The sequence below is a fragment of the Anser anser genome (genome assembly GCF_964211835.1).
Source record: "Anser anser genome assembly, chromosome: 4".
Lineage (NCBI taxonomy): Eukaryota > Metazoa > Chordata > Aves > Anseriformes > Anatidae > Anser > Anser anser.
This window is the reverse complement of record NC_139724.1, coordinates 45,801,852-45,826,138: the sequence shown is the minus strand read 5'-3', so window position 1 is coordinate 45,826,138 and position 24,287 is coordinate 45,801,852. Positions and strand designations below refer to the sequence as shown.

At 38.7% G+C, this 24,287-nt stretch overlaps 1 protein-coding gene across 10 annotated transcripts in view; it reads right to left on the bottom strand.

Annotated features, from left to right (window-relative positions):
* The window catches only part of PDE5A (phosphodiesterase 5A), a 135,616-nt gene that overhangs the window by 50,721 nt on the left and 60,608 nt on the right, over positions 1–24,287 (bottom strand). For 4 of the 10 annotated variants that reach the window (XM_083835964.1, XM_083835962.1, XM_083835966.1 and 1 more), the window contains one exon: positions 951–1,533. In XM_083835964.1, the coding sequence (XP_083692090.1) occupies positions 951–1,533 (583 nt within the window). Of the gene's footprint in view, positions 1–950; positions 1,534–14,006; positions 14,153–14,187; positions 14,393–14,853; positions 16,024–24,287 lie in introns of those variants that run through there. The other 6 variants (XM_083835963.1, XM_083835961.1, XM_083835960.1 and 3 more) reach the window with 6 other exon arrangements.

Here is a 24,287-nt window from a genome sequence, read left to right as displayed (position 1 = left end):
AAGTTGAGCATGATGACTCAATACAAGGAAGAACTTTTAAAATACAAGGATAGGTGATGCCCCATTGAAGACATATCAACAAATATTTAGGCACTTTGTGAAAAAGCAAGTGTTTGCTGAAAATTAAAACAACATATGCAATCATACTGTGCTCCTTGCTGCTTCTGAAGAATAGTGCTTGGTAATGGTACCCAATTCTGTAAACATGCTGAGATTAACCAAGAGATGATCAATCAGAAGTGGTAATTTTTTGCTCTCTATGCTTGTATTAGTTAATTAAATTTTCCATCATCCCTAGATTCAAAGCACAAAATCAGCATATCCAAAGAGCCTGGAATTAAAAGATGTTAAGAGGAGGTGTAAGACAGGTCCTCTCCCAGTGCTGGATTCTCTTTCTTTTTTCATCTAGCCTTGCATTAAGTTATGCATATTGCAGAATATTATTTCATTTGGGAGACTGCTATACAGTTCAAAGCCTCACCCTGTTCTTATTCATTCAGATCCTGCTCTTTGTGCCCCAGATATGATAAACTTCTCAAAATTATTTTCAGTCTCAGGACCGTAGTTTTGCAAATAGTTACTCACGCTCATAACTTCATTCATTTTGGTGCGGAAGTATCTTATGTCCTTATACATAAACATTTATGTGTCCAAAGCTAGAAATGTAAATACTGGTGTGTACGTAACTGGTTAAGACGGGGCTGAAAATCTGACTGTCAAACTTAAATAATTGATTTTGATGCTACCATTCCTCTAGCATTAGTCATAGCGACAAGTTTCTGCATCTGTGTGCTTGTGTAATATGTCTATTCTAATGGGAAATTTGGTGTCAGGTTTGCCTCTTGACTGGTGTAAGTCAACAAAGCTCCAAATACATAGGCTAAAATGACAAAATCACATCAGCTTTTTCTAGTTTCAAGATTTGTTCAAGATAGATTTTCTTGGTTTACCTCATACGCATTTTTGATGTTCAGAGGCTGGCCGATAGCAGCCACATGGCCCACAATGCCCTTGTTCCACTCAAGGCGAATGCAGCTGTTTGAAGCTTCTTCTAGGGTGGAGCCTTCAGCCACATCAAACAGTCTGCTTACAAGAAACTTCTCGTTAGAGCTATCCTCGCAGACCAAGAACAGGGAATAGCGATCAGCTGCTATAAGCTCATGGATATGTAGGAAAATTTTATGGCAAAGTGCTGTGACATCCAAGTGACTAGAAATATCTTTCACAAGTTCTAAGAGCCTTGAGCACTGATCCCCTCCACTGGTCCCAATCCTTGGAGATTGCAGAGGCATCTGTTCCTTCTTTTCAGAGCCAGAGAGGAAGGTCACTGCTCCTACTGAGTCCTTGACAAAAATAGGCCGTAAGGGTCTGTCAAATTCAGAAGCAGAGATTTTCCTCGCTGGCGTCCCAGAGTTGGTGGTCTCAGCACAGGCAGGCTGGTGACAAGCACAGGATTCACTCTGAGACTTGGTTCCCTCCTTGCAGACGGGGATGGTATGAACTCTCTCAGCAAACCATGCATTAACCATTTCTCTGTAAAACAAAAATAAAATGTAGTAAATAATATATGTTAAAAATCTTTAGGAACTAACACGTATTTGAAGACGACACTGCAAAGAGGATGACTAAACTTTTTCATACAGTGGACATGAGTGCACCTTTAGAGTTCCTCTGTATCAATATTTACCAATATTCTTCAGTTTTAGGCAGCACTTAGCCTAGGTTAAGTTTGTAATGTTTTATCCCCTGTACAAAGGAAACTATTTCCACCTAGAGGAAATACTTGAATAGGCCAGAGGAAGACTGCTTACTCTGTGGCTTTCAGAATACAGGAGATCAAAAGTTTACACTATAATCTACTGCTTGAAAAGTTCAAGTCCTTCCCATTCCTAAGATATGGAATTATTTATAAGATGTGTGTGTGTGTATACATATATATATATATATAAAATTGTGTGTGAAAACAAAGCTTTCTGTTTTAATTCTATTTTTCTAGACCATTTCTTAATGTTTTAAGAGATAATTTTGAACTTCAATTCTGTCAAAGCACCTGCAACCTCTCCTATTTTTATGTTGTTCTTATGTTGTTTGTCCACTGTTTTAAGTTATTTTTCCCTGCTGTCTCACAACTCATGAAAAATGCTGTTTGAGTCAACATTCAAGCTTTGCTTAAAAACTGTCAGAAAGAAACATGAATATTTCTAATTCAAACCTCTTCAAAACAATGAAAACATGTTGTTTTCATACCTCTCCCATTTAAGTTCCTTGAGGATAAAACTCATTGCCTAATTCAACCCAAAATAATGTTTTTGAAGTGTTTAAAAATTAATAGTAAAATTTTAAAATATATTTTTAATGTTAAATCTCCAGCACTTAAATTATATCCTCCCTAAATGCAGCCTATCTTGGATTATCCATAAACACATACAACATCAAAAAAACCCACAACTATACTTTCTTATCACTATAATATTTACTTGTCCAAAATCTTTTTTTTTTTTAAATTTCATTTATGCTGTGAGGAAACGTTGTCACATGATCTGCTCTCAGAAGAAATGCTTTTTATGAATTACATAATGTTTGCCCTACAAACAGCAAATATCGTATTAAAAAGTCTGATCTCTTGGAAGCCTTTCATGGTGGTCATATTTTAAATTTGGGATATTTTTTATTTGCTCAGCAGACCACAGGAATTTCAAGACTGAAGCTGAATGAAACCATGGAAATTAATCAGGTTAGTCAGCCTCTGATCAGTTACATGCATTAGTATATCTTAAATTTGTAAATGATAGTACATAGCCTTTTTTTCTTATAGAACAGCTTCATCTACGTTGTAGAATGCAATGATGCAAGTTAGTTGTTAATTCAGAGTAATATAGCTGATTAAAATCTAAAATCCACCAATACTATCTTTATTAAGAAGCAGTCCATAACAGGAGACTTATTTGTCTTATGTTGTGAAAGAGTTTCTCAGATTCTGCAATCACATACAATTTGGAGGCCTCAACTGTAGGAAAACATACTATGAAAAATTGAATTCATTTAGGAAACAGTGTGAGTGTAAAGAGAGCACTTGGGCAAGAGAAAGTCATTATGTTACTGTACCCATCCCACCTCTTTGTGAACTACTTAATAATTTAGCCCCCACCTCAAAAAAAAAGTTGTTTTTTTTTTTTTGAGGCAGATCCCATTCAATACAGCACTGTGAAACCAAGTCCTTCTCTTATTCACACCAGTGCAACTCCGAATAAGTAGGTAGACTATTTTTTTTCCTCATCATCATGCAAAACCTTACACAGATGGGTAATATCATTCATAGCCTCACTGACCTTCAAGGCTGAATGGTCAATGTGGTCACACATCACGTGTGTGATGCACATCTGTGAATCTTCTGAAGATGAGAGTCTTGAGTTGTAAGGGTCTTTGTCCAAAACCACTGAATGAAATGTTGGACACAGTTAAGGCAGTGGGAGTTTTGCCTCAGAGTTCCACCGAGCTAGAATTTCATTCCTTGTTTTTACATTTTCCATGAAGCTCCTGGAACAGCACTTACCGTAGCAGTAATATACCTCAGTCAACATCTATTATAAATTTCCCAGCAATACAAAGCTAGTCCAGTTACTGGAAACATGGTGCCAGAGAACACAATGAAATTCCATTGTTATTCTCAAAGGGTTTTGGTTCATTGCTTAGCTACTTATTAGTAAAGGAAGTAAACTCTGCTTTTTAAGTATATTCATAAAAGCTACCAGTGATCCTTCTTGATTACAGCAGCAATATACACTTTTTGTGAAGTCATCTCATCCACATACTTCACACAATGAAGAAACATAAGGAGCAATTAATGTATTATTAAGACTATGATTTTAACAAGATTATTTGATAGTACTTAATCAGCATAAATACCAGATGTGGGAGTTGCGACCGTGTATTGTTGAAATACATAATATAATTTGCACAGGGCAAAATCACACTTGCAAAAGCTGTTTCAGTGAGAGCCAAAATAAGAAGCTAGCATTTGATAACATTTGGATTTTTCATTTTAAAATTGAATGAGAAAGCAGAATAAAAAATAGTAATGAAAATGACCAAAAATATCCTTAAGAAAAGAAAGAGAACAAAATGCAAAATTTTTTAAGTAAGCACAGTACAACTTCTAAAATCAGTGCTTATAACTTGTCATCACATGTGCTTTTTATTTGGGTTCTTTTTGTTTGATTCTTCAACAGAAGCAATTACTTGGAAATTTTAGCTTTTTCTAAACAAAATTGAGCATCTAGCACTAAGGCTTCAGAGACAAACCTGAAAACACGAGCTGTGTGCATGTAAAGTCTCAGACACAGAAAAGTAAATAGAGAATGATCAATAGTTTGAAAACAGGGCTTGTGAGCTGAGCCAGTTTCACATTTGTGCATGCTGACTTGAGTTTTGAACATAGAGGACTGGCATCCATGTAAAATAAGATTTAAAAGAGACTGTAATAACATATAACCAGATGGAAGCTTTCTTCAACTAGCCAGCAATTAGGTACAGTGATTTGTCTAGGCACGTTTGGAAACGGATCAGTGTGAACCTGTACTATTGCTGAGTGACAGCAATTTTAGAGTAATCTGATTTTCTGCTTATTTACACATGAGGAAGTGAGAATATAAAATGCTACCATTTTGGTTAGCTCTGTTTTACACTGAATTTACATGGGTGGGTATGTTGATACAAGACATAAGGCAGAAAAAGATTCAGGTCCCCCTTATGGACAAAACAAAAGCTAAAGCAGAAATTTGGTTTATCATTTGAAACTTGCCTTTTTATTACTTCTTTACTTTTGTGTAATGATGTCTTCTGGCTTTAACACTGTAGTAATAATAATCAGTAAAAACAATATATGCTGAATTCTAATACCAATTCTCACACTGTGGCCATGAAATAATTTAATTTTTACCTTTTTGGCTTTTCACTGTGTAAAATAAGATTTCTAATGTTTCTCTATCTGCTGGAGGTTGTTGAGGGATGTGCAACATAACTGTAAAGCCTTTCCAGTGAAAGTAATTACATTTCTTTAATAAGGACTGGCTACTTGTTAGCTGTCTGCATTACTCATACAATGCTTTGACATTGAACAGAACTGTATGTGAAGCTGCATAATTACAAGCAACATATTCCTCTCCCTCTTAATGTCCCTTAGATGATGGTCCAATAAATTGCCAACACAGTGTGCAATTTTCAAACAGCTCTGTAGGTTCATAACAACAACAAAATCCTTAGCTATGCATTTTAAAGTATGGTTTTCAACTTCAAACCATTTAGGCATTTTAGTTTAGGCAACAGGAAAGCTGCTCAAATTCAGCTGGAATAAGAACAGTGTTCACTGACCTTTACTGAATGCCTCTTCTAACAAGGAAACTATTTAGCTCGTTTTACTCATGCAGTTATGGGTGGAAGAACTAGCATTTCACATTAACTGGCATATTCTAGCTCTATTTGAAATCTATGAGATGAAGTCTTGACGTACATTTGCTTGTTGACTTTCTATCCTATTTAACAATGTATGGCAAGTATTATTACAAACAACTATTTTCTCAGCACGGGGCTAGCTCAAAGTATCTGATACCAGACACATACTGAACCACAGGTAAGTGACTGGAAATTAGTAACAAGTGCTAAATGTGACTAAGATGTGATTTTGAAAGGACTACGTGAAGAAACAAACACTTGTGACCACTCTATTCATACGAGTAGCCTTCAGTAAGCATTGGCGTTGTTAAGAGCTGACGGTAAGGACCAGACCCTTGCAAAAATTACGTTAAGGTGAAAGTAAGTTCAGAAGTTACAGCAGTGTGTTAAACAGGAGCAGATACTGATTCATAGTGATCTACACAGATAGTTAAAACCAATGCAATGTTTCCATCACAGCAAAGCTTTTTAGTCACTGCAGGTTAAGGAGATACAGACATCTGCACTCATTCCTCATTTGCTGCATACATCCTTCTCTGCACTATGGTCTTTTACTGCGCTATGAGCTTCCACCTGAGCAAGCTATGATTTATTCCGGAGTTCATAAGCACAACTACGAAGTAATCATTCTTTAGTCACTTCTTCCAGTCTTTCCTCTCAGCTTCAAAGGATCATGATAATACCGACTGCTGAATTTGGCAGGTGATCTCATCAGCAGATGATAAAATTTGAGAGGAATTTTCAAGAGGGGATGAGAAGCAGATGAAAATACAATGGCAGATAAAACATTTTAAGGAAAAAAAAAGATTGTGTGATCCTCTTTGTAATCACTTGTATCCAACTACACACGTATTATCTGCATTGTATTATCACTCAGGAACTTTAGAAGAGCTAAGACTCTGGCCCTGGTGTGTTAAAGATTGTATAGGAAGTAGAACTGTCCTTGAAGCAAGAGGTTTGCAATTTGAATAGGCAACAAAAATAGAAAAAATCAGTGGTTGAGAAAACATAGGCACAAGGAGGAGACATGGCTTGAGACAGTTCAAGCAGTTATACCTCAAAAGAACCTCAGCTTGATTTTCTGTGCCTTACTTATCAAAACATGCTGACCTGACACTAATTACTATTCTACTCACACACTGGTAACGTTAAATAATTTATTGCACCCATCTTTGTGTCCTTGAGATTATCTTCAGAATACACCACATACTTCTCAAAAAAAAAAAAGAAAGAAAAAGAAAAAGGCAAAAAAAACCAAAACCACCTGGTAAAGATGTTTAAAGAGTAACAGCGAAATTATAGTTGCTTTGCTCACACGTTCACATATGTAAGACCATACTCGTGTGACCATTCAGTAAGCATTTAGAATCGTTGGACAAAATCTGCAAAAACAGAGCACAAAAATAATACTGAGAGGCAACTATGATAGTATGCTGCATCCTATTCATCTTGGACAAAGATACATAATAATTACTGTACCATGAAAGTAACAAATGTTGAATGGATTTTAGTGAAACAACAAATAACTTCCCGTACATTTTCTCTGTTGCTCATAAATCGTTCAGGTATACAACATGTAATATTTCAGCACTTGTGTAGAATGTTTTGCTAGTTTTTCATTTAAACTAGCAGTTACTGATAATACACTTCAAGAGAGGGATTCAATCCAAACTTGCCTACTACAGGATGGCAGCTTTTGAGTATCCGAGTTCCTGTGGCCTAATCCTGCTAGTGTTGAAGTCAACAATATTTCAAGCCTAGCCTGTTATCTATTTCTCAATTGCTTTCCTTAATGTAACCACTAGATGTCTTCAAATTTCTTTCCCATGTCTTGACATAATTTAGATATAGAAATCATTTAAAGGGTTAACAAATTGAAATCTATTCAATTTTAACAAATGAGTATGAAATTCACAACAAGCATCTTGGATATTCAATTTGCCTTTCCATTTTGTTTCTAGTACATCCTATTTCACAATCATGTTTGAAGTGTTTTTGTCTCCTTTCTAGCTATGGAAAAATTCAAATAAACTGTGCAAGGCCTCATTAAGTGGAAATTCTAAAAATAACACATTTTTACAGTTTACACATGAACTAAAAAAACAGACAGTCAATAACTGCTTTTCCTTAAACCCTTGTCCAGTTATAGTTACTAGAGGTGCTATTCCTATGTGGTAGGCAAACAATTTGTGAAGACAAAATACAACTTAAAGTTGATGTCAATTTTTGGGCACAACTTGGTTAAATATATAAACTTATATTTAATGTTAAACATGCAAGTTGTCCGATGGATTTCAATTCGAATACAGATCTAAATGAAGAATTCTGATTCTGGACTCAAATCATGGTCACGAAAGAGTAAAATAACTTTTTGGAACTATGAAATAATATAAATCTTGTCTGATGCTCATATTATTTTTAAAATAGGAGGCAGAGGTCAATTTATTATTTGAAGCAAAAGTATTAGAAACAGGAAACTCATTAATAGACTGTTCTCAGCTATTTTCACGTTTTCTTTAAGAAAACTGCAAGCCTAACTTTTAACAAGAATTGCTGTCTTCCCTAAAACGAACTTTCTATTCACAGTATAAAGAAAGACACAGTAAATCCTCAGAGACTGAAGGTCAAATTCTAAAACATGACCCTTTATTTCTCCTCCAAATGTTTACTTCTCATTGCAGACTCAAAAAAATCTTAAAAATAACCATGGATCTAATTGTTTTGTTGTGGAAAGCAATAGCACAATGCCAGTGGCTTTGGTGAATGACTGATTGAAAGTTAAGTGTACACCTGCCTGGAGACTTCCCATAAATCTTAGGCACTGGTTCAGTTCCACTTAAAGTCCCAAAACAGGGGTTAAGTAGGACTTAAGTGGTGCAGAAGCTTTGGGCTGGCCCTCTGTGCTGGGGTGAGTTCACCATAATGCACAAATAAATGGGAAAATATAAATCTTTTACCAAGCAAATATATTTTGTGGCTATATTTTCAGTGCCAGACCTAATGTGAAATTACAACCATTGAGTAATTCACAAGGGCCATTTGATCAGGGTTTCTTTTCTGGCACTTTGTAAATAGCTCCTTTTGTACTTAATGCTGCCCCAACCCCCTTGTTTTTTTTTTTTAAAAAAAAGTAAATCTCATAAATCAAGATGCATTCCATATAAATATACATTTCTTTGCCAGTAAGGAAAAGAAAGACTTGTATTTTGTGATTTTATTAATTATATTTATTCATGACAAAAGCAAAATGCCTTCTCTTTAATGCTGAAAATGAAAACAGGTTGTTGCATATTAGTTCAAGTCAAGAATGTATTGTCTAAACTGGCTTTGTTTCTTACTCTGGATCGTATATTCTCCACACAGTTCAACTTTAATCTAGCATTCAAATAAGCATGAATGTAGGCTATGATATTTAAATGTACTTTCTTTGATCTGACGACATCACAGGTGATGTCATGAATTTTATCCTTGTGCTTGTTAGCTAGCAAAATTTCTACACCCTAGAAGCCTCCCTTCAGCTTCAAAAACAGATTGGTGTGGTATTTTTATTTTATATCCGTAGTCTTTGTACTAATCCTGTGCAAAGACATGAATTTCCTCCTCATGTAAGCAGTTGGCAATTGTGAAGATTCAACAGATACCCAACATAAAAGTTTCACGAACTTCTACAACTTTAAAAATAAAAGAAAGGTGTCTAACTTCCTTGTCTCCCACAAGGGTGACATATACCTCAACTCCACTTTCTTTCCCGTTGCCATAAATTTAGACCCTGTTCTCTAAATTCATCCTATTAACAGCAACAAGAATGGAAATGAATTTCAAACACCTATTGGTATTACCACAAGCACTGTAATACAATACTAAAGTTACCCTGAACCCAAAGAAGGCAGGAAGATGTTAACTGTAGTCCACCTTATTTTCTATCTGGCCACTAAGGTTCACCAGTAGTATTTTAGTTAATGTGCTGACATGCCTGTTTGTTTCTTGATTGCCTAAGGCAAACAGTAAGTACTAAAAACTTGTTCTTCTTGCAGATGCTCAGTACTATCTGCTGACTAGTTTACCTTCATGCCAAAGATTTTGTGTAGGAAAAGCTTATAGCTTTTTGGGAATTAAAGATAGAAATCACTTACTAGCAATTTATAACTGTTTCTCAAATGATATTTTCTTCAGTATCCAGTATTTGCTGTTTTAAACTTTGTTTCCAAAATACTCAGGCTCGGACCTAACTTTATTTCCAAGAATAAACGCCAAAAATACTTAATCACATTTACAACTTCATTAACGTGGATAACATTCAAAAAACATTCAGGAGGGTAAGAAATCAGGAGATTAAAATATTTTGGGATGTACTTTGCAGTTGTCAAGAAATGCAAAAGGGTATGGAGACTATTTATAAATGAAATAACTATGGAGATCGTTAGACCTACAAGAAAGCTTTCTAAGATTTCATAGAAATCTTTTTTTTTTTCTGTACTCCTTTCTTTCTGTAAATATCTAATAGAAGTAAGTGGGAGAAAACATTCAAATCCCTGCATTAACACCACTGCTTCCTGTGGTTTTCTAGACGTGGTCCAAAGAATCAGTGGGTCTGCCGTCCACTTGTAAATGCTTCACATCAAGTAACTTAGAAAAGCAAATCTACTTTCAGTATATTTGAACAGTTTGCATAGGATTCTGTGCCTCCACTGGAAAGTTGTAAGGGGTCCTTCAATCACAGAAGTTTAAAAACCACTGCCTACTTACCACGGTCACATTAAGGATGAATATGGCTCATACTTGTATATTCTTAGGATTAGTATTTTTTCCATAAACCATTTTTTTTTTTAAGAAAAGCTAGACCAAAACACATTTCAGTGCAGAAAATTTTATATACTTATGTCTTTGATAGTCTGAATTTTCATACACTTGCTCAAAAAATAATTTCCTTTCAATTAGAAAAAAATAAGCACACATTACCAAACAAAGCAAGGACATCCTTACGGATAATATTTATGAGATTAAACATAAATAGCCAGCTCAAAAGGAATGGCATTTTTGAAAAGCCCTCTAGACACGGAGACTAGAAGGCAAGTGTCCTAAGTACACCAGGCAGCACATTACAAACTGATTGTCCGCCAACCACCAAGAAGAAAAAACAACGACTGTACTTGAGTTATTTTCAAAGTAATAAATGTAATTGATATATTCAAATTGTGCAATCTCTGAATTCCAGCAAAGTGCAGGTTCCCAGTAAATGCCACTTCTGGAATCCTCGGTGAAGCACTATGAAGTACCATGCTGTTAAGGACATTTATTTTTCCAAAAACCACCCCACCTTAATTCATTTGTAAATATTTCCCAGCCTGGTTTAATAAGCCAAGATGTATTTATAACAAAATAACCCTATTTCCAGTGAGAGACATACGAGAGTTGGTTTAATAATTTATATCTGTTGTGCCATACATTTAGGAAGCCAGACAAAAACTGTCTGGAACAATGCAGATGTCTCTAACCGAGAAGAATTTTTACTTTGGTTGTTTTGGCAGCCTGCTGCTTGTGATCGCAAAGAGCACCAAAAGAGAATCCCTCTCATATCTGTAAGAGTAGGGACAAGCAGGAAGTTAGAAATACACAAGTATTCCACAGAGGGTTAAAATAAGTATGAAGTTTGAACGTGAAAATGCATGGGTTATTTTTTAAAGGAAATACAGAATGATAGAACTTTAGAAAGACAAAAACGGCAACAAGATTCAGTCGTAAATGCAGTACAGTTTTGTGACAATAACATCAAATTATACTTTAAAGCTTCTGAACATGAGCTATAAAGTGTCTTTAAACAACACTATGGGTAAACTCAAGGCAATCTAAAATAAGTATTGTTTTGCTTGAAGACTTTTCTGCTTTCTGGGAAGCCAAAATATGATATGCAATTCTAAAACTTTGAAAGAGGAAAAATAACAAGAGGAGCTGAAACAAAAAGCAAGAAAATATATTGCTTAAGTTTAGTAGGAGCCAGGCATTTAGGACTTCTTGAACCCCCTAAGTGTGCAGTAAGAAACCCTCCAGCCAGAAGGTCTGCCAACCAGCAGACTGAATCCCTAAGTGAACCAAATTCATCTCCGATAAAACTTCACTGAGTGCTGGTGACATACTTCCCCTTTGTTGTTCTGCACTTTGATCAGCCTGTAGCACTTCATGGATAATAGCTATTTATATTATCTCTGTATACCGTTTGTCTCCCTGGTACAAAAGAAAGTAATAAATAACTGATTCTGTAGCTTCCTACTTCTGGGATTGCAGTTTGTTCACATACTGAAAGGAGGGATAAATTTAAAGCTATTCATCTGTACATGCTTGTGGGATTGCAACCTTGTGCTGTGCAGGTGGAAGTCAATCATGGGAGCTTTACTGCAGAACTTGTCGGCGCGCCTAGCCATCGGAGACTTGAGGGAGGCAGCAATGTGGCCTGCCTCCAGACACAGTCAGCCTCGAGGCTTTGCAGGATCAAAACACAAGGTGTAAACCCTTTGGATATAATTATCTCCTGCAACACATTTTAGGGGTGAGGACAAAAGCAGTCATTAACCAGAGGACCTGCAGCCCTTCTCCCCGAGCATCCAGAGTGTCTACTGGTGAGCCTATCGACTCTGCCAGTTGTCACACCCACGTTATAAACAACAATTAATACAAATGAATAAAAGCAAATGCTTTCATTTGAAGTGCCACCCTGTCAGAAAATGTGTAAGTTAAATGATGAAAACTGATACTAACATGAAACTGATGCATGCAAAACAGAAGTTACCACTCACTCCATGAATATAAAACATGACTCCCATACTTAAAAAATAAATAAAATCTGCAGCATAAGACTACCCAAAGTATTTATTTTATTGGTATTAATTAGACACCTAATTCTACAAACAATTTTTGGAGGCAGAATTACAGAACACTGCAGGAATGAATTAATTACACAGAAATATAAATATAAAAATTAATGCCTAGCATAAAATGCAATTGCTAAATTAGGGTCTGACTCAAAGCCAATTATCATCAGCAGAAAGGGCTTGTATTGCTCTGTAGTAAGTGGTTTAGCTGGTGATCTGTTCCTGCGTGCGACTATTTGAAAAACAGAGAGAGAAACTTTTGCCATTAGCAATTATGCCTAGTGTTGAGGAGGTGGATATGCAAGATATGCCTCTGCTCTGTAAGATACCACAGTAACTAACTTTTGGTCAACTGCTTTCAGGACCTGTGAGGACTTAAGCATATTAAAAAGAAGAAAAAAACCAACAACAGTAACGACAAAAAAACAGCAGTAAATTAAGATTAGAAAACAGTAAGAACTAGCTCAAGGAGTATTGTTTTACATGACAGAATAAATCTAATGCTAATTAACCGAAAGATTCACAGCATAGTCTGTTCAACGTACTGTTGTAGCACAAAGTTTCAACTAAAACAAAGCATAGCATTAAATGTTAGTGGGCTGTGGTTTTTTTCCCCCCTTTTTAAGCTCTAAAATAGCGCTACAATGTAGAACATTAAGCATTTTATCAGGTTTACAGGGTATCATTTCAGTGAATAAAACCTGAACCATACAATTGAGTAACTCACAACTTGCCTAATCAAATACAAGCTAACATATGAAAGTCATTCCTTATTAAATATTTATAGTTTGCTATTTAGACAGTAATACAAAAAAAGAAAAAAGGCACTCCATGCAAAACAACAGAGAAGATAGTTTCAAAACTAATACAATGTTTTCATCTCTATAAAACCATCACAATTACTGCCAAGCAACAACTCTAAGTCAACAGTTTTTCTGCAAAACCTTCTCTAAATGCAGAGGCATTGCTGTCACGAAGACATGACTGGATTGTATTTGGGGAACTACTGCCTGCTTCAGACCTACTCAAACACAAAGCTGCCGCAGCGTGAGAAAAGAGACTAACCAAACCCCTCCAAGGGGAGAACAAATCTGACAGAGCAGTTACTATTAATTAACATTCCTATTTGTTCAATACTACTTCCAGTTTCCAAAGGAAGTGTGACAAGCTGGACTAATAAAATGCTACTTCTCAAAGCTGCTAACACCCTATTTCCTGGGCAAATAAGCTACCCTTCAGTTATATACCATGAACTAGTGTTCTGTAGAATATCAAAGTTAAACGCTTCCATCAGCTATACCTATGCACAGCCTTTTTTAAAAATTCAACATTTTAAAGACTTATTTAAAGGCACTTTTTATTACTTTCTGCTAAATCAACCTAAGGAAGAAGCAGCAGAGGAAAGAGGGACTGTGTGACAGATGGTCACAAGAAAGCAGGTGACCCCCAAAGCCTTCTGGCTTGCTGTGAGTCAATTATTAATGGGGATTTCTCTTCTTACCGCCCCATCCCATGCAGAGAGGAGCAGCAGCAAAGCCTCATTCAGAATGCAGCCATCCCTGCTAAGTGACTTGGGAAAGAAGTAAATCAGCAGCAGTGAGCAGATGGAGAGGAGAGGATAGGAGAGGAGAGGAGAGGAGAGCCCGCGGAGGTGGTGTGTCCAAGGACCAAACCACAGGACTTACTAACCCGAGCTCTCCACTGAGATATACCGTGGGAGCCGCAGATTGCCTGTGCTCAGCATCCCCACTGCTTTGTTTATCGGAAAATATTCAAAATGGAAACCTGACTCCACTTCTAAAAATAGCTGAATTTACTCAGTTTCAACTCGAAGTCCCACTGCTGAAGTGTGACAACGGTGAGCAAATACCTCGTCTTATCTCCATAAGGCAGCATGTCAGGCCAGGGGGGAAAGCCCAGATGAGCTCTTCGGATCTTTACATTAGCTCTTGGCAAAAACCAAACCCGAAGGACAGGAAGCGAGGAGCAGCCGCCCCCGGGCGCAGGGGAACTCGCAGCCGCTGCCTGCCCTGCGCCGCAGCCCGGCTCCGCGCTGCCCCCTGCCGGCCACGACGGCTGCAGAATGGCGAGCCCCAATCCCAATCCCAGCCCCAATCCCAATCCCAATCCCAATCCCAGCTGGTCTCGGCCCCTACACCTACAGAGCCAGGGGTTCGGCTGCGCTCTTTAAGGACAGTCCCAGTTTCGGGGTGACAAGTAGCGCCTCGCTGCCCCTCCCGGCCGGCCGGCATCTCCCAGCGCTTCGCCGCGCTTCCCTCGGGCCGGCGGGGCCGGGCAGGGAGCAGCCCGCTGCCTGCTGCTCGGGGGCAAGGGCAGCCTCCAAGGGGCGAGGAGAGCCCCCCAGGGGTGCCTGCCCCGGAGCCGCCGCCGGCTGCTTTCGGTCTTTGCTCTTTTCGAGGGTGGGGGTGGGGGAACGGCTTTTTTCTTTCCTTCGGGGACAGCGAAGGGGAACCGAGGAGCGACCTCTCGCCGCCGAGGAAGGCTCTGCCTCCGCCCGCCGCCTCACCAGCCTTACCTTGTGGCTTTCCTAACAAAGTAGGAGCGGGCGAAGTCGCAGTGATCGTCCAACCACGCTTCCACCGCTTCCTGCTCCGGCGGGGGGCGGCAGCTGCGCTCCATGCTCCGCTCCCACAGCCCTGCCCGCTCCCTTCGGCCCCCTTCAGCGCCGCCCGACCTCCTCCGGCCGGGGGCCGCCCCCGCCCCGCGCCCAGGTGCTCGCCCGAAGCGGGCGGGAGGAAGCCCCGGCCCCGCCGCCGCACCTCAGCGCATCCCCGGCCCGCGGCGGGCAGGCGGCTCCACCTCCCGCAGCGCCCCCGCCCCGCTCGGCACGGCTCGGCACGGCTCTGCCCCGCACGGCACGGCTCAGTCCCGCCGCGGGGCACCGGCGGCTGCCCCCGGCCGCGCCGCCCCCGGTGCTCGGCGCTGAGGAGGGCGGCGGCAGGAGGAGGCGTCCTCCGTGTGCGTGGCCAGGGCAGGGAGAAACCCCAAAGCGATGAAGAAGGGAATTGTTCGCCCCGAGCCTGCCGAGGGAACACCTCCCCGCCTTCGGTTATTTGCCCTTCAAGGTGTGGCCTGGCGAAGCCCGCTTAGAAAAAGTGGTGAAATCAGAAGGCTCCGTGGAGTGATTCACGGTTGGGTGTCGATATAAACCCTGGCTTTTCGATCCTTCTTGCCTCCAGCGAGGCTTTTAGGTTCGCTTTAGACACTCAATGAACGCAGCCTAGCTCTGAAGATGCTCCAGACTCACAGCTACTTTTTTTTTTTTTTTTTTTCCCTCTGATATTAGCAGGATTGAAAGTCTGGGTTAGTGCTGAGCATCACTTTCCTGTACTGTAGTTCCACTCTAACATATGCATGTGCACACTTTTACAATAATTGACTGCATTCCCAAAAAACCTCACACGAAGTATGATGCACAGGCATAGTTTCCTGTGTCATCACATGCGGCATCTTTGGAGGTCAATACCAGTAAAAAGCAGCAGCAGGTTTCTGTGGAAAGGGATATACAGGGTCTTTAAAACGATTCTCCTGCATGATAAATTGAGAAAGATAATAGAAAGTAAAAGGTTTTCTGCCCCTCTTAAAGCCTTTCATTGTATGCAGGGTGGTGCACTTCAGACAGAGCATGCATCCCCGCACACCTTTGTGATTTTTGGCAGTGCACGTAGAGACTTGCCTCCAGCCCCGACAGGAGAGGGGGATTCTGCAGCACGAGCAGAGGCAGCGGCAGAAGCTTCACGGCAAAGGGATTAAGAGCCTGTCCCTGAGCTTGGGGGAAATTTTTTTCTTCTGTGTCTTTGTGTAACATCTGTCTTTTGGCTGCAAGAGTTTGTGTAATACAAGCGCACAGCAAGGGAAGGTTTACATCAACATAACTCTGTTATACAAGGAATCTCAGGAGAAATGTGCACGGTGACCAAAGAGCAAGATGTAAAGATAAACTGGTTAAGATATGCCACAGGAGTCAAGCCACTAGTCCAGGCAAAGAGAAGTCTTTCAACGGGGAAATTCAGAATTATCAGGCAAACCACAAAAAGAGACAACACAGCAATAAAAGAAGTTGATGTTTAGTGTCAAAACCTGGAAAGTACGGTATGTTAGAAAAAAGAAGATAAACATGTCTTGGAACTCGCAGATTTCTAAATTAACTGTTTCATTCAGGAAAAGACTTTTGAGGCTACACTAGACATGGCAATAAAAACTTCTAAGCTGGGCAAAGCTTTCGGAAAACAACACTATGTTAGAATGCTTAAGAAATACAAGAGAAATGTAAAATACAGAATTATAAAATGCAGATTTCATAAATATCAACAAGCATTTCCCAGAATGTCTCCTAATGGTTCCATATTGGTAACAGAACTGCTCATCCCATCTCAAAATACAATTGCAGAATTATCAGAGGTGGTCTAGATGGGAAAGCTAGGAATGAGCAAACAGATGGAGATCTCTCTTCTGTAAGGAGACAGGAGATTGTTTACAAAAGGATGAATGCAAATATATAATTTGATTACTGGTATTTAAAATAGAATAGGATTTTCTGTCTGTCTCATAGGAGAATAACAAGGTAATGGTCAATGATATTATGTCAGCTGCAATATGTACCATCTCAATTCATATAATTAGGAGGAGCACTAATAGAAAGAAGCATGTTTACTGTAGCAGCATTCAGTAAAGCCCAGTCAAGAACAGATATGTGTTGTACTGAGCCCTGTAAACAACAACATTGAAGTCTAGGCTGGCTGAGAAGTAAGCATACAGCATCCCTGTTCATGCCATGAGGTCCTTGGACCCTGTAGGATGGAGCTGCCTGGACCGTGGATGGCTGCCCAGGTTTCGAGAGCATGTGTGTGATTTTGTACCAAAGGAGGGGGAAGATGGGCAGGGCAGCAGCACCATGCACTTGGCTCAGGGTTGATGGCCTCTCAATTATCCATCCTACAGATAAGAGTCAGTAAAGCTGATGCAGATGGTTGTCTTCCTGTGAATTCAGTGGCAAAAGATCAGTTCAACAGACTAAAGAATAGCATAGTCTTTCCCAAAAGAAACAAAAATGGAATGGTTGGGGGAAAAAAAGGGATACTTTCTCCATATCCAATGAATTTTCATGAATAATAATGAACATGCTGTTTTCATTTTTAAGGTGACGGGACAGGGTGAAGGCCAAACATAACAGAGAAGTGAATGGTAAAATTGGAAAAAGTCTTGCATGGTTTTGGCTTCAAAAGTGCTGTGAAAAAGCTCCATGTATCTTAACTCACACCCAGGCTTCCAGTTTGTTTCCAGAACTTGGATGACAGAACTGATGTGTAGTAGCTGTAAACATGAAAAGGATTTGTGGTAATGACACACAAATAAATATGTCCGGTTCAAGTTTAAAAGCTACTTGTGGCAAGGCAGGGTGCTTGAGAGCTCAGTATAGAAGCCAGAATGCTTTTCCTGCAGAAGGCCTTTCTATAGCGGGACCGGCTGATAGAAAAGCTTATTAACTGAAGTCTTTGTTTGTATATTTTGCAAATACTGTAGCATAGGAAATAAGGAAGGAATAAGGAATTTAGCAAGGAAATAAGGAAGATGGGATTTTTTGGTATGTGCAAGGCACATAAATCAGAGATGCTGCTAACTCATGATCAGATGTAAGAACGAGTATTTATATAGAACAAATAAGTTTGTAATCAGAGAAGTATTTCTAAAATATTTATGCTGAAAGAACCCTTTATTTATTTTAACTTATTAGAAACTCATTTATTTCTATAGCATTCCCCTTTAAAAGGGAAGAAAATAAGGTTTCTAATGTCACCACAGTTGACTTATTTGTCTGACTTACTCATTAGATGAATTGGAGCAACATTTAGCATTGCTAAGAAGTGGGAATTGGCTGTCTTTCTACCATCCCTTAAATCTGGAAAACAGTTGGACCATTCTGGCTCCTAAAACAAGTTTAGGACTGTACTAAATTGCCAGTGAGGCTAGAATATGGTAAGGGAGAGGAAACTATCCTGCTTCTTTATTAGCCAGCACTTTCACACACACATGCAAACACGCACGCAGTGGAAGAAGCCTAATATTAGTAAAGCAAGTTTCCATTTCCCTCCCATTACTTAAGTTGTATGAAGAGGATAAAATAGCAACCAAAATCTAATTCATTTAAAATCTAATTGTTACTTCAGTGATGAAAATACTAAATCATGAGAATGTCTTATCAGCTCCTTCTCTCAGTCCTTCCCAAATAATTACTGGAAATGCTTCCAAAATAAACACAGTTTTGCAGAGCTGCTCATTCATTGCATAACCTGCCTTCTCCTCTGGGATACCATTGCATATGTCCTACAGGAAGCCATGTAAAATAGTAGCTTCCTCCTATTTTGATTTGAATGTGATTGAGCATTTGCGTCAATCAAAGTACCATGCAAAATTGCTGTTAATCTCAGGAAAGCAGTGGCTTTGCAAACTTGTTTGTAATACACAGACATTTGTCTGGAAAATACCGTCTAACTTTATCCCCTGAAAATTTGGAATTTGAGTTTAACATATTAGCATTTAATACATCAGCTGACCAGCATGCTCAGGTTTTAACCTCTTCTACTTTCTGTTGGAAGTCTCAGAATAAATTCGAAGACTGTTACCAAGTGTGTCTCTTTTCCTCAGCTTTCTCTCCTTTCAGCTAAGTAGTGCCATTTATTTCCATTCTTCCTTTAATGGCACATTTTTTAGCCCTCCAATCATTCTTTCTCACTGTGGATTTTTCCCAGATTATCTCTGCCATTCCGGGGGTGTCTCATCGAGCTAGGATCAAGTAGTCCAGTTGAACACATATCAATAATGAATGAAGTGGAACGGATATTTTGGGTACCTTGCAGGCTACATTCCTGCTAATATAGTCCCCCCTTGGGTATGTCTTCTTGGCAGCAGTCTGATCTTGTTGACTCATGGTGACCCACTGTACTCTATTCCCTTTTTCTAAATAGTTGCCGTGTTGTCAGATGTTCCCTGTGTACCTGTTTACTTCTGCTTAAGTGCACTTTCCTTTTCTTTAACCTTTTTAATTTCATCCTCTGATAATGACCCATTTCTCCAATTTGTCAAGGTTATTTTGAATCCTATGCCTGTCCTCCAGTGTATTCTTTACCTCATCAAGCTTAGTGCAAATTTGCTGAAGGACATGGGGCTGGGCAATCACGGGGATGATGCAGCTAGGCGAAAGTGGACTTCTGAGCATGATTTCTTGTTTAATTAGCTGGTTTCTGGTGCTGACATGCCAGACCCACATCTTCAATGAACATGCAGACACAGCCCTGATTTAAGCAGGGAGGTTATGCGTGGTTGTGTCACAAGGGATAGCAGCAAACCCAGTGCACTGACTTGTTCAAAGGGCCAGGCTACAATCCCCTGCAAATGTGCACCCACGTAGCCCCTTTCCAGTTGCATTCAGCAAACACTTCTGGGCTTCTAACATGTTGAAAATTGAAGCTGTGATCAAAATGTTCTGTTTTTTTTTTTAACTTAGATACGGAGTTTGACAGGGTTTAAATGGGAATTAGTAGGTAAGTAGGAAACTTATGTAGGCCAGATTTCATTCTAGGCCCTCTTGCTGCACAAGGAACTTTTTTTTTTTTTTTTCCTAATTGACACAATACAGTTTATTTTTTAACCAGCTTTTTAGCAACTACTGGCTAGTTAGTTAATAGGTGTGGTTATTAGTAGTTTTTTTAGTATTTGTCATCTCAAATTTAATTAGGTTTGTATGTAACCTTACAAATAATTATTAAGCCAAAGTATAAGGGCATTTTTCCTAATTATGGTTGCTGGAAGAAGGAGACCTCAACATGAAAATAAAAAAGTGATGGACTATATAAAGCTAAGATTACTCAGATGTTTTTCAGGTACAAATCCTTGCAACTGGGACCATTCTGTTTTAGGATTGTATGGGCTGCTTCAGTGTGTATGAGGAGGAGGAGAATTCTGAATCCAGTGTAGAGTGAGGTGTGTTACTCTGATGGTGATCTCCTCATATTTTCCTAACAGTATGCCACAGAAACTCACCCAACAATTCAGTGTTAATGCAAGGCTTTAGAAAGACTGTTGTTTTTATATAGGGACTTGAATCCAACATGTCTTCAAGTATGTTGTTCACACAGTTAATTTTCCTTGCTGCTGAATGTTTCTACCATTTTGCCTTTTAATTTATCTGTCTTCAGTAGCATGTATGGATCCTCCTGTTGGTTTTTGTTTGTTTGCTTCTGACAGATTAGAAAGCCATCTACTATACCATTTATATATTCAGAGACCATAATTCTCTGATAAACTTCTCACAAATTAGTTTCTAAAGACTCCCTATCATCACGCATTATTAGTATAGTTTCTGTCAGTACAAGGCTTTGCTTTTCTGGAGATGCTGTAATCAGCACATTTTCCAAGTAATTATCTCTCTGAAATCATAGACAGTTGTAATAGTACCAACAACTCCTACCTCATCATGTGCAATAAGAGTAACTTTTGCCTGTTGCCTACACTTTGCTTTGAGAACTCATGTCTACTTGGGTCTACTATTACCATTTATTTCTTTTCAGAGTCACTGCTTTTTACAATATCATCTTCCATCCTGGATATGAGACCTCTGTTCTTTGTTCTTTGATGAACAATCTTTTCTCCTCTGTGTTAAAATATAGTCCAGACCTTACTAAGTAATCTTAGTTGGTCTGTGTTAATGGCCTGTCCTTCCCATTATTTATCACTATAACTTTTTTATCATTTGCATCTCTTTCCAGCAATAATTTTCTATTTTTCTTAACATTATTCAGTATGGTTTGGGTCCACATAGTATGGACCACACTGATAGTATACTTTGCTGTTTTTTTTTTCTGTCTTTCTTTCTTCCTTTTTTTTTTTTTTTTTTAAAAAAAAACAAACTACAATGTCTGTATATCATAGAATCATAGAATCATTGAAGTTGGAAAAGACCTCCAAGATCATCTGGTCCAACCATCCCCCTACCACCAATATTACCCACTAAACCATATCCCTAAGGTTATGAGTCAAAGTCCTAGAGAAATCTGTATGAGTTTCCTTTATCAAACAGATACATAATCTCATGGGAAAACAGGAAGTTTTTTTCTGACAAAACCAATTTTCTATCTAACTATGCTGACTGGCGTTAATTGTACTATCATCCTTTAATTGTACACTGATTGCTTCCTGTACCAGCCTTTCCATCAGTTTTCCTGACATTGATGTCAGACAAAATGATCTGCAATTTCCTTATTAAATAATGGAACAATGTTTGCTTCTCTTCTGTCTTTGGGATCTTGCCTGGGATTTCAAGACATGCTTTTCTGAGTTTGGTTCTTTTAAATTTTGTCTTACTGAGGCTTTAGGGCTGTTAAACAGGTATTATTTTACTTCCTGATATTTTGGAATCTTAGTGGTGGACATATGATTTCTACCTCAGTAGATCCCAAGGAATATTTTAGTGGCACAGAGCTGGTCAATCTTTCTGTTTGTTACTATCAATATGAAATCTTCATAGTCCAGGATATAACATGCAAGAATATGTTTATGTGGTTGTTTTCATTGCTTCTGTCTTACCATGAAGAGGGAAACTGCTGTGTAGTCAGAAACTCTGTGAAGCATCTGCTATATACTAAGGTGCCCAGTAAATTTGTATCACAATGAAGTCCCACTACAAATAGAAACAAGTAATAAATTTGGCTAGTGCCAAAGTTTTTAAGCATTTTATGAATCTAAAATTATACTTTCACTGACATTATTTATTTAGACTAATAGGAGACGATCTTGTCCAGATCCCAAAGTAATTAAGCTGCTTAACATTTCCCAGTGGAAGACATTTTTGAAAGACAAGGTGTTCCTTTGACCAAGCCTAACTGTACTTAACTGAATAAATTAACTCCTTTTAACCCATTATAAGTAAGCATATTTTAGCTACTGATTTACTGATAAGAACAAACTTCATTGGTGTTCTATATGCATTACTGATTCTGGAAAAATAATTATGAAAAAAAAATGCTACACTTTCTAAAGAACACATTTGGAGTCAGGATTTCTTTGTACTGGAAGCCGTGCAAAAAATATATCTCTTGCTTGAGTGGGTACAGCATCAAATATTCTCTTTTTTTTCAAGCTACGGTAGAGTGGTTGGAGTGGAGGTTTGGACCCAGTCCAATAAAAAGCCTACAGGTAAACACAGAATATATCACTGAAGTATTATGCAGTGGGCATAAAAATGTTTTCAGGGCATTTTAGGAATGTGTAGACGTAGTCTGTTAATTAAGTAGTGTCAATGTATGGTTGGGAAAGTTCAGCAAAAATTAAACAATACAGAAGATGAATAGAGAGATTACTTACACATAATATTGAAATTATAACCTAAAAGTATAACCACAAAGCATTCAGTGTTTTGAACAAGCATGGTAAATGTGTAAGAGATAAGATTGTAACTAAGGCTAAGGGAATATATGGCATTTTAATTATACTCAAGAACAAAATGTATGAAAGCATTCAGATTGAAAAGAGGTTCTTATAAATGAATGTGTGTCTATTGCTGGATCCCATTTTTTTATTTTATTTTTTATTTTTTTTGAGGGGTATAGCATGCTCAGGATCCTTGCATTTTCTCCTTCAGCTTTCATGCCCATCCCTCAAGACATCTGTGGTGTAGACATTTGTTCAGCCAAGGGAGTCTGAATGAGTCTATTCACAATATACCACTGCTGATCCCAAATCAGCTGCAATCTGATGAAGAGGTGTTCCCTCCAGTGGCTGCTCATGCTGCCTCATCATTTGTTTTTAAGCTTTGGCTGACCTGAGGATCTAGTAACTAGTTTCTGTCTAGTAAATAGAAGAAAACTATTGTAGAGCAAATTAGTGAAATGGATCTTTAGACTCTCCCATTAAACTCCCATTTAGACTCTCTTTAGGCCAGCACCACCCTGCCTTCCTGAAGAAGCAAATCTGTATTTTTCAGGAAAATAGTGAGTGATCTAAGAGCTACTACTAGGTCCACATTACGATATCTTTTCAAGCTTGATGCTCCATTTCTCAAATTGGTACTTACATTTCATCACTGGCAGGTTGCATTCTGTTCAGTTTCTGAGGCAGGGCCTGTCCCTGGCCATGTGGTTCTGCAGCATTTAGCATAATTGGACCTTCAAGTGCCCTTGTAAAACTAACACAAATGACAGAATAAAACATTTTTTCTTGGAACTCAAATACAAATTGTATATCTTAAAAGCTTTTCTATTAATTAGTGTCCTCCCATTATATCTGTGAAGACAGATAGTTGTCACTAGTCTTGTACTACACATGGCTTTAACTAAACGGAAAGATTGCATGATTTGGCTTAGGGTAGTGAAAAAGTTTTTCTCATACATAGCTAAAATCACAACGGATGAGTCACTTGCTTTTTGTATTGTGATTATCCTTCTAAACCACCAGGGAGCTAAATTTTAATGCTTCCCACAGTTGAGGGGTTACCTAGCTACTTCTGACATCTTGTGCCATCTCTAGGAGAGCAGGTAAGAGCTCTGTCAGGGGTGTGCTGTGGGCTGTGGGCAATTTCTGATTCTGGAAAGTGGCAACCCTGATTTTGTGTCACTTCAAAAATTTCAGCCTGCATTCACTTTGGGAGCATATGAAAATGTGAACTGTGGCTTTCATCCCTGCAAAGCAAGAAGTCTCCTGTCCAACAGAGGAGACAAGTACCTCCTCCAGATTAAGAACGCTAGCTGCCCACCCCACTTTTAGGCCTTCAGTGAAGATTATAGACTGAGAGGAATCAGACCATGTGAGAAAAAAACTGCCAGAAAGAGCTAGATAGATGGGGACAGTGATATGGAAATAAGCATGCAATTCTGCTAGCAGTCAGAAATAGTAAGGGGACTCTTCATGAGCCTAAACCTTCTGCCAGCTGCTTGCAAGCCACGGGCCACACCTGAC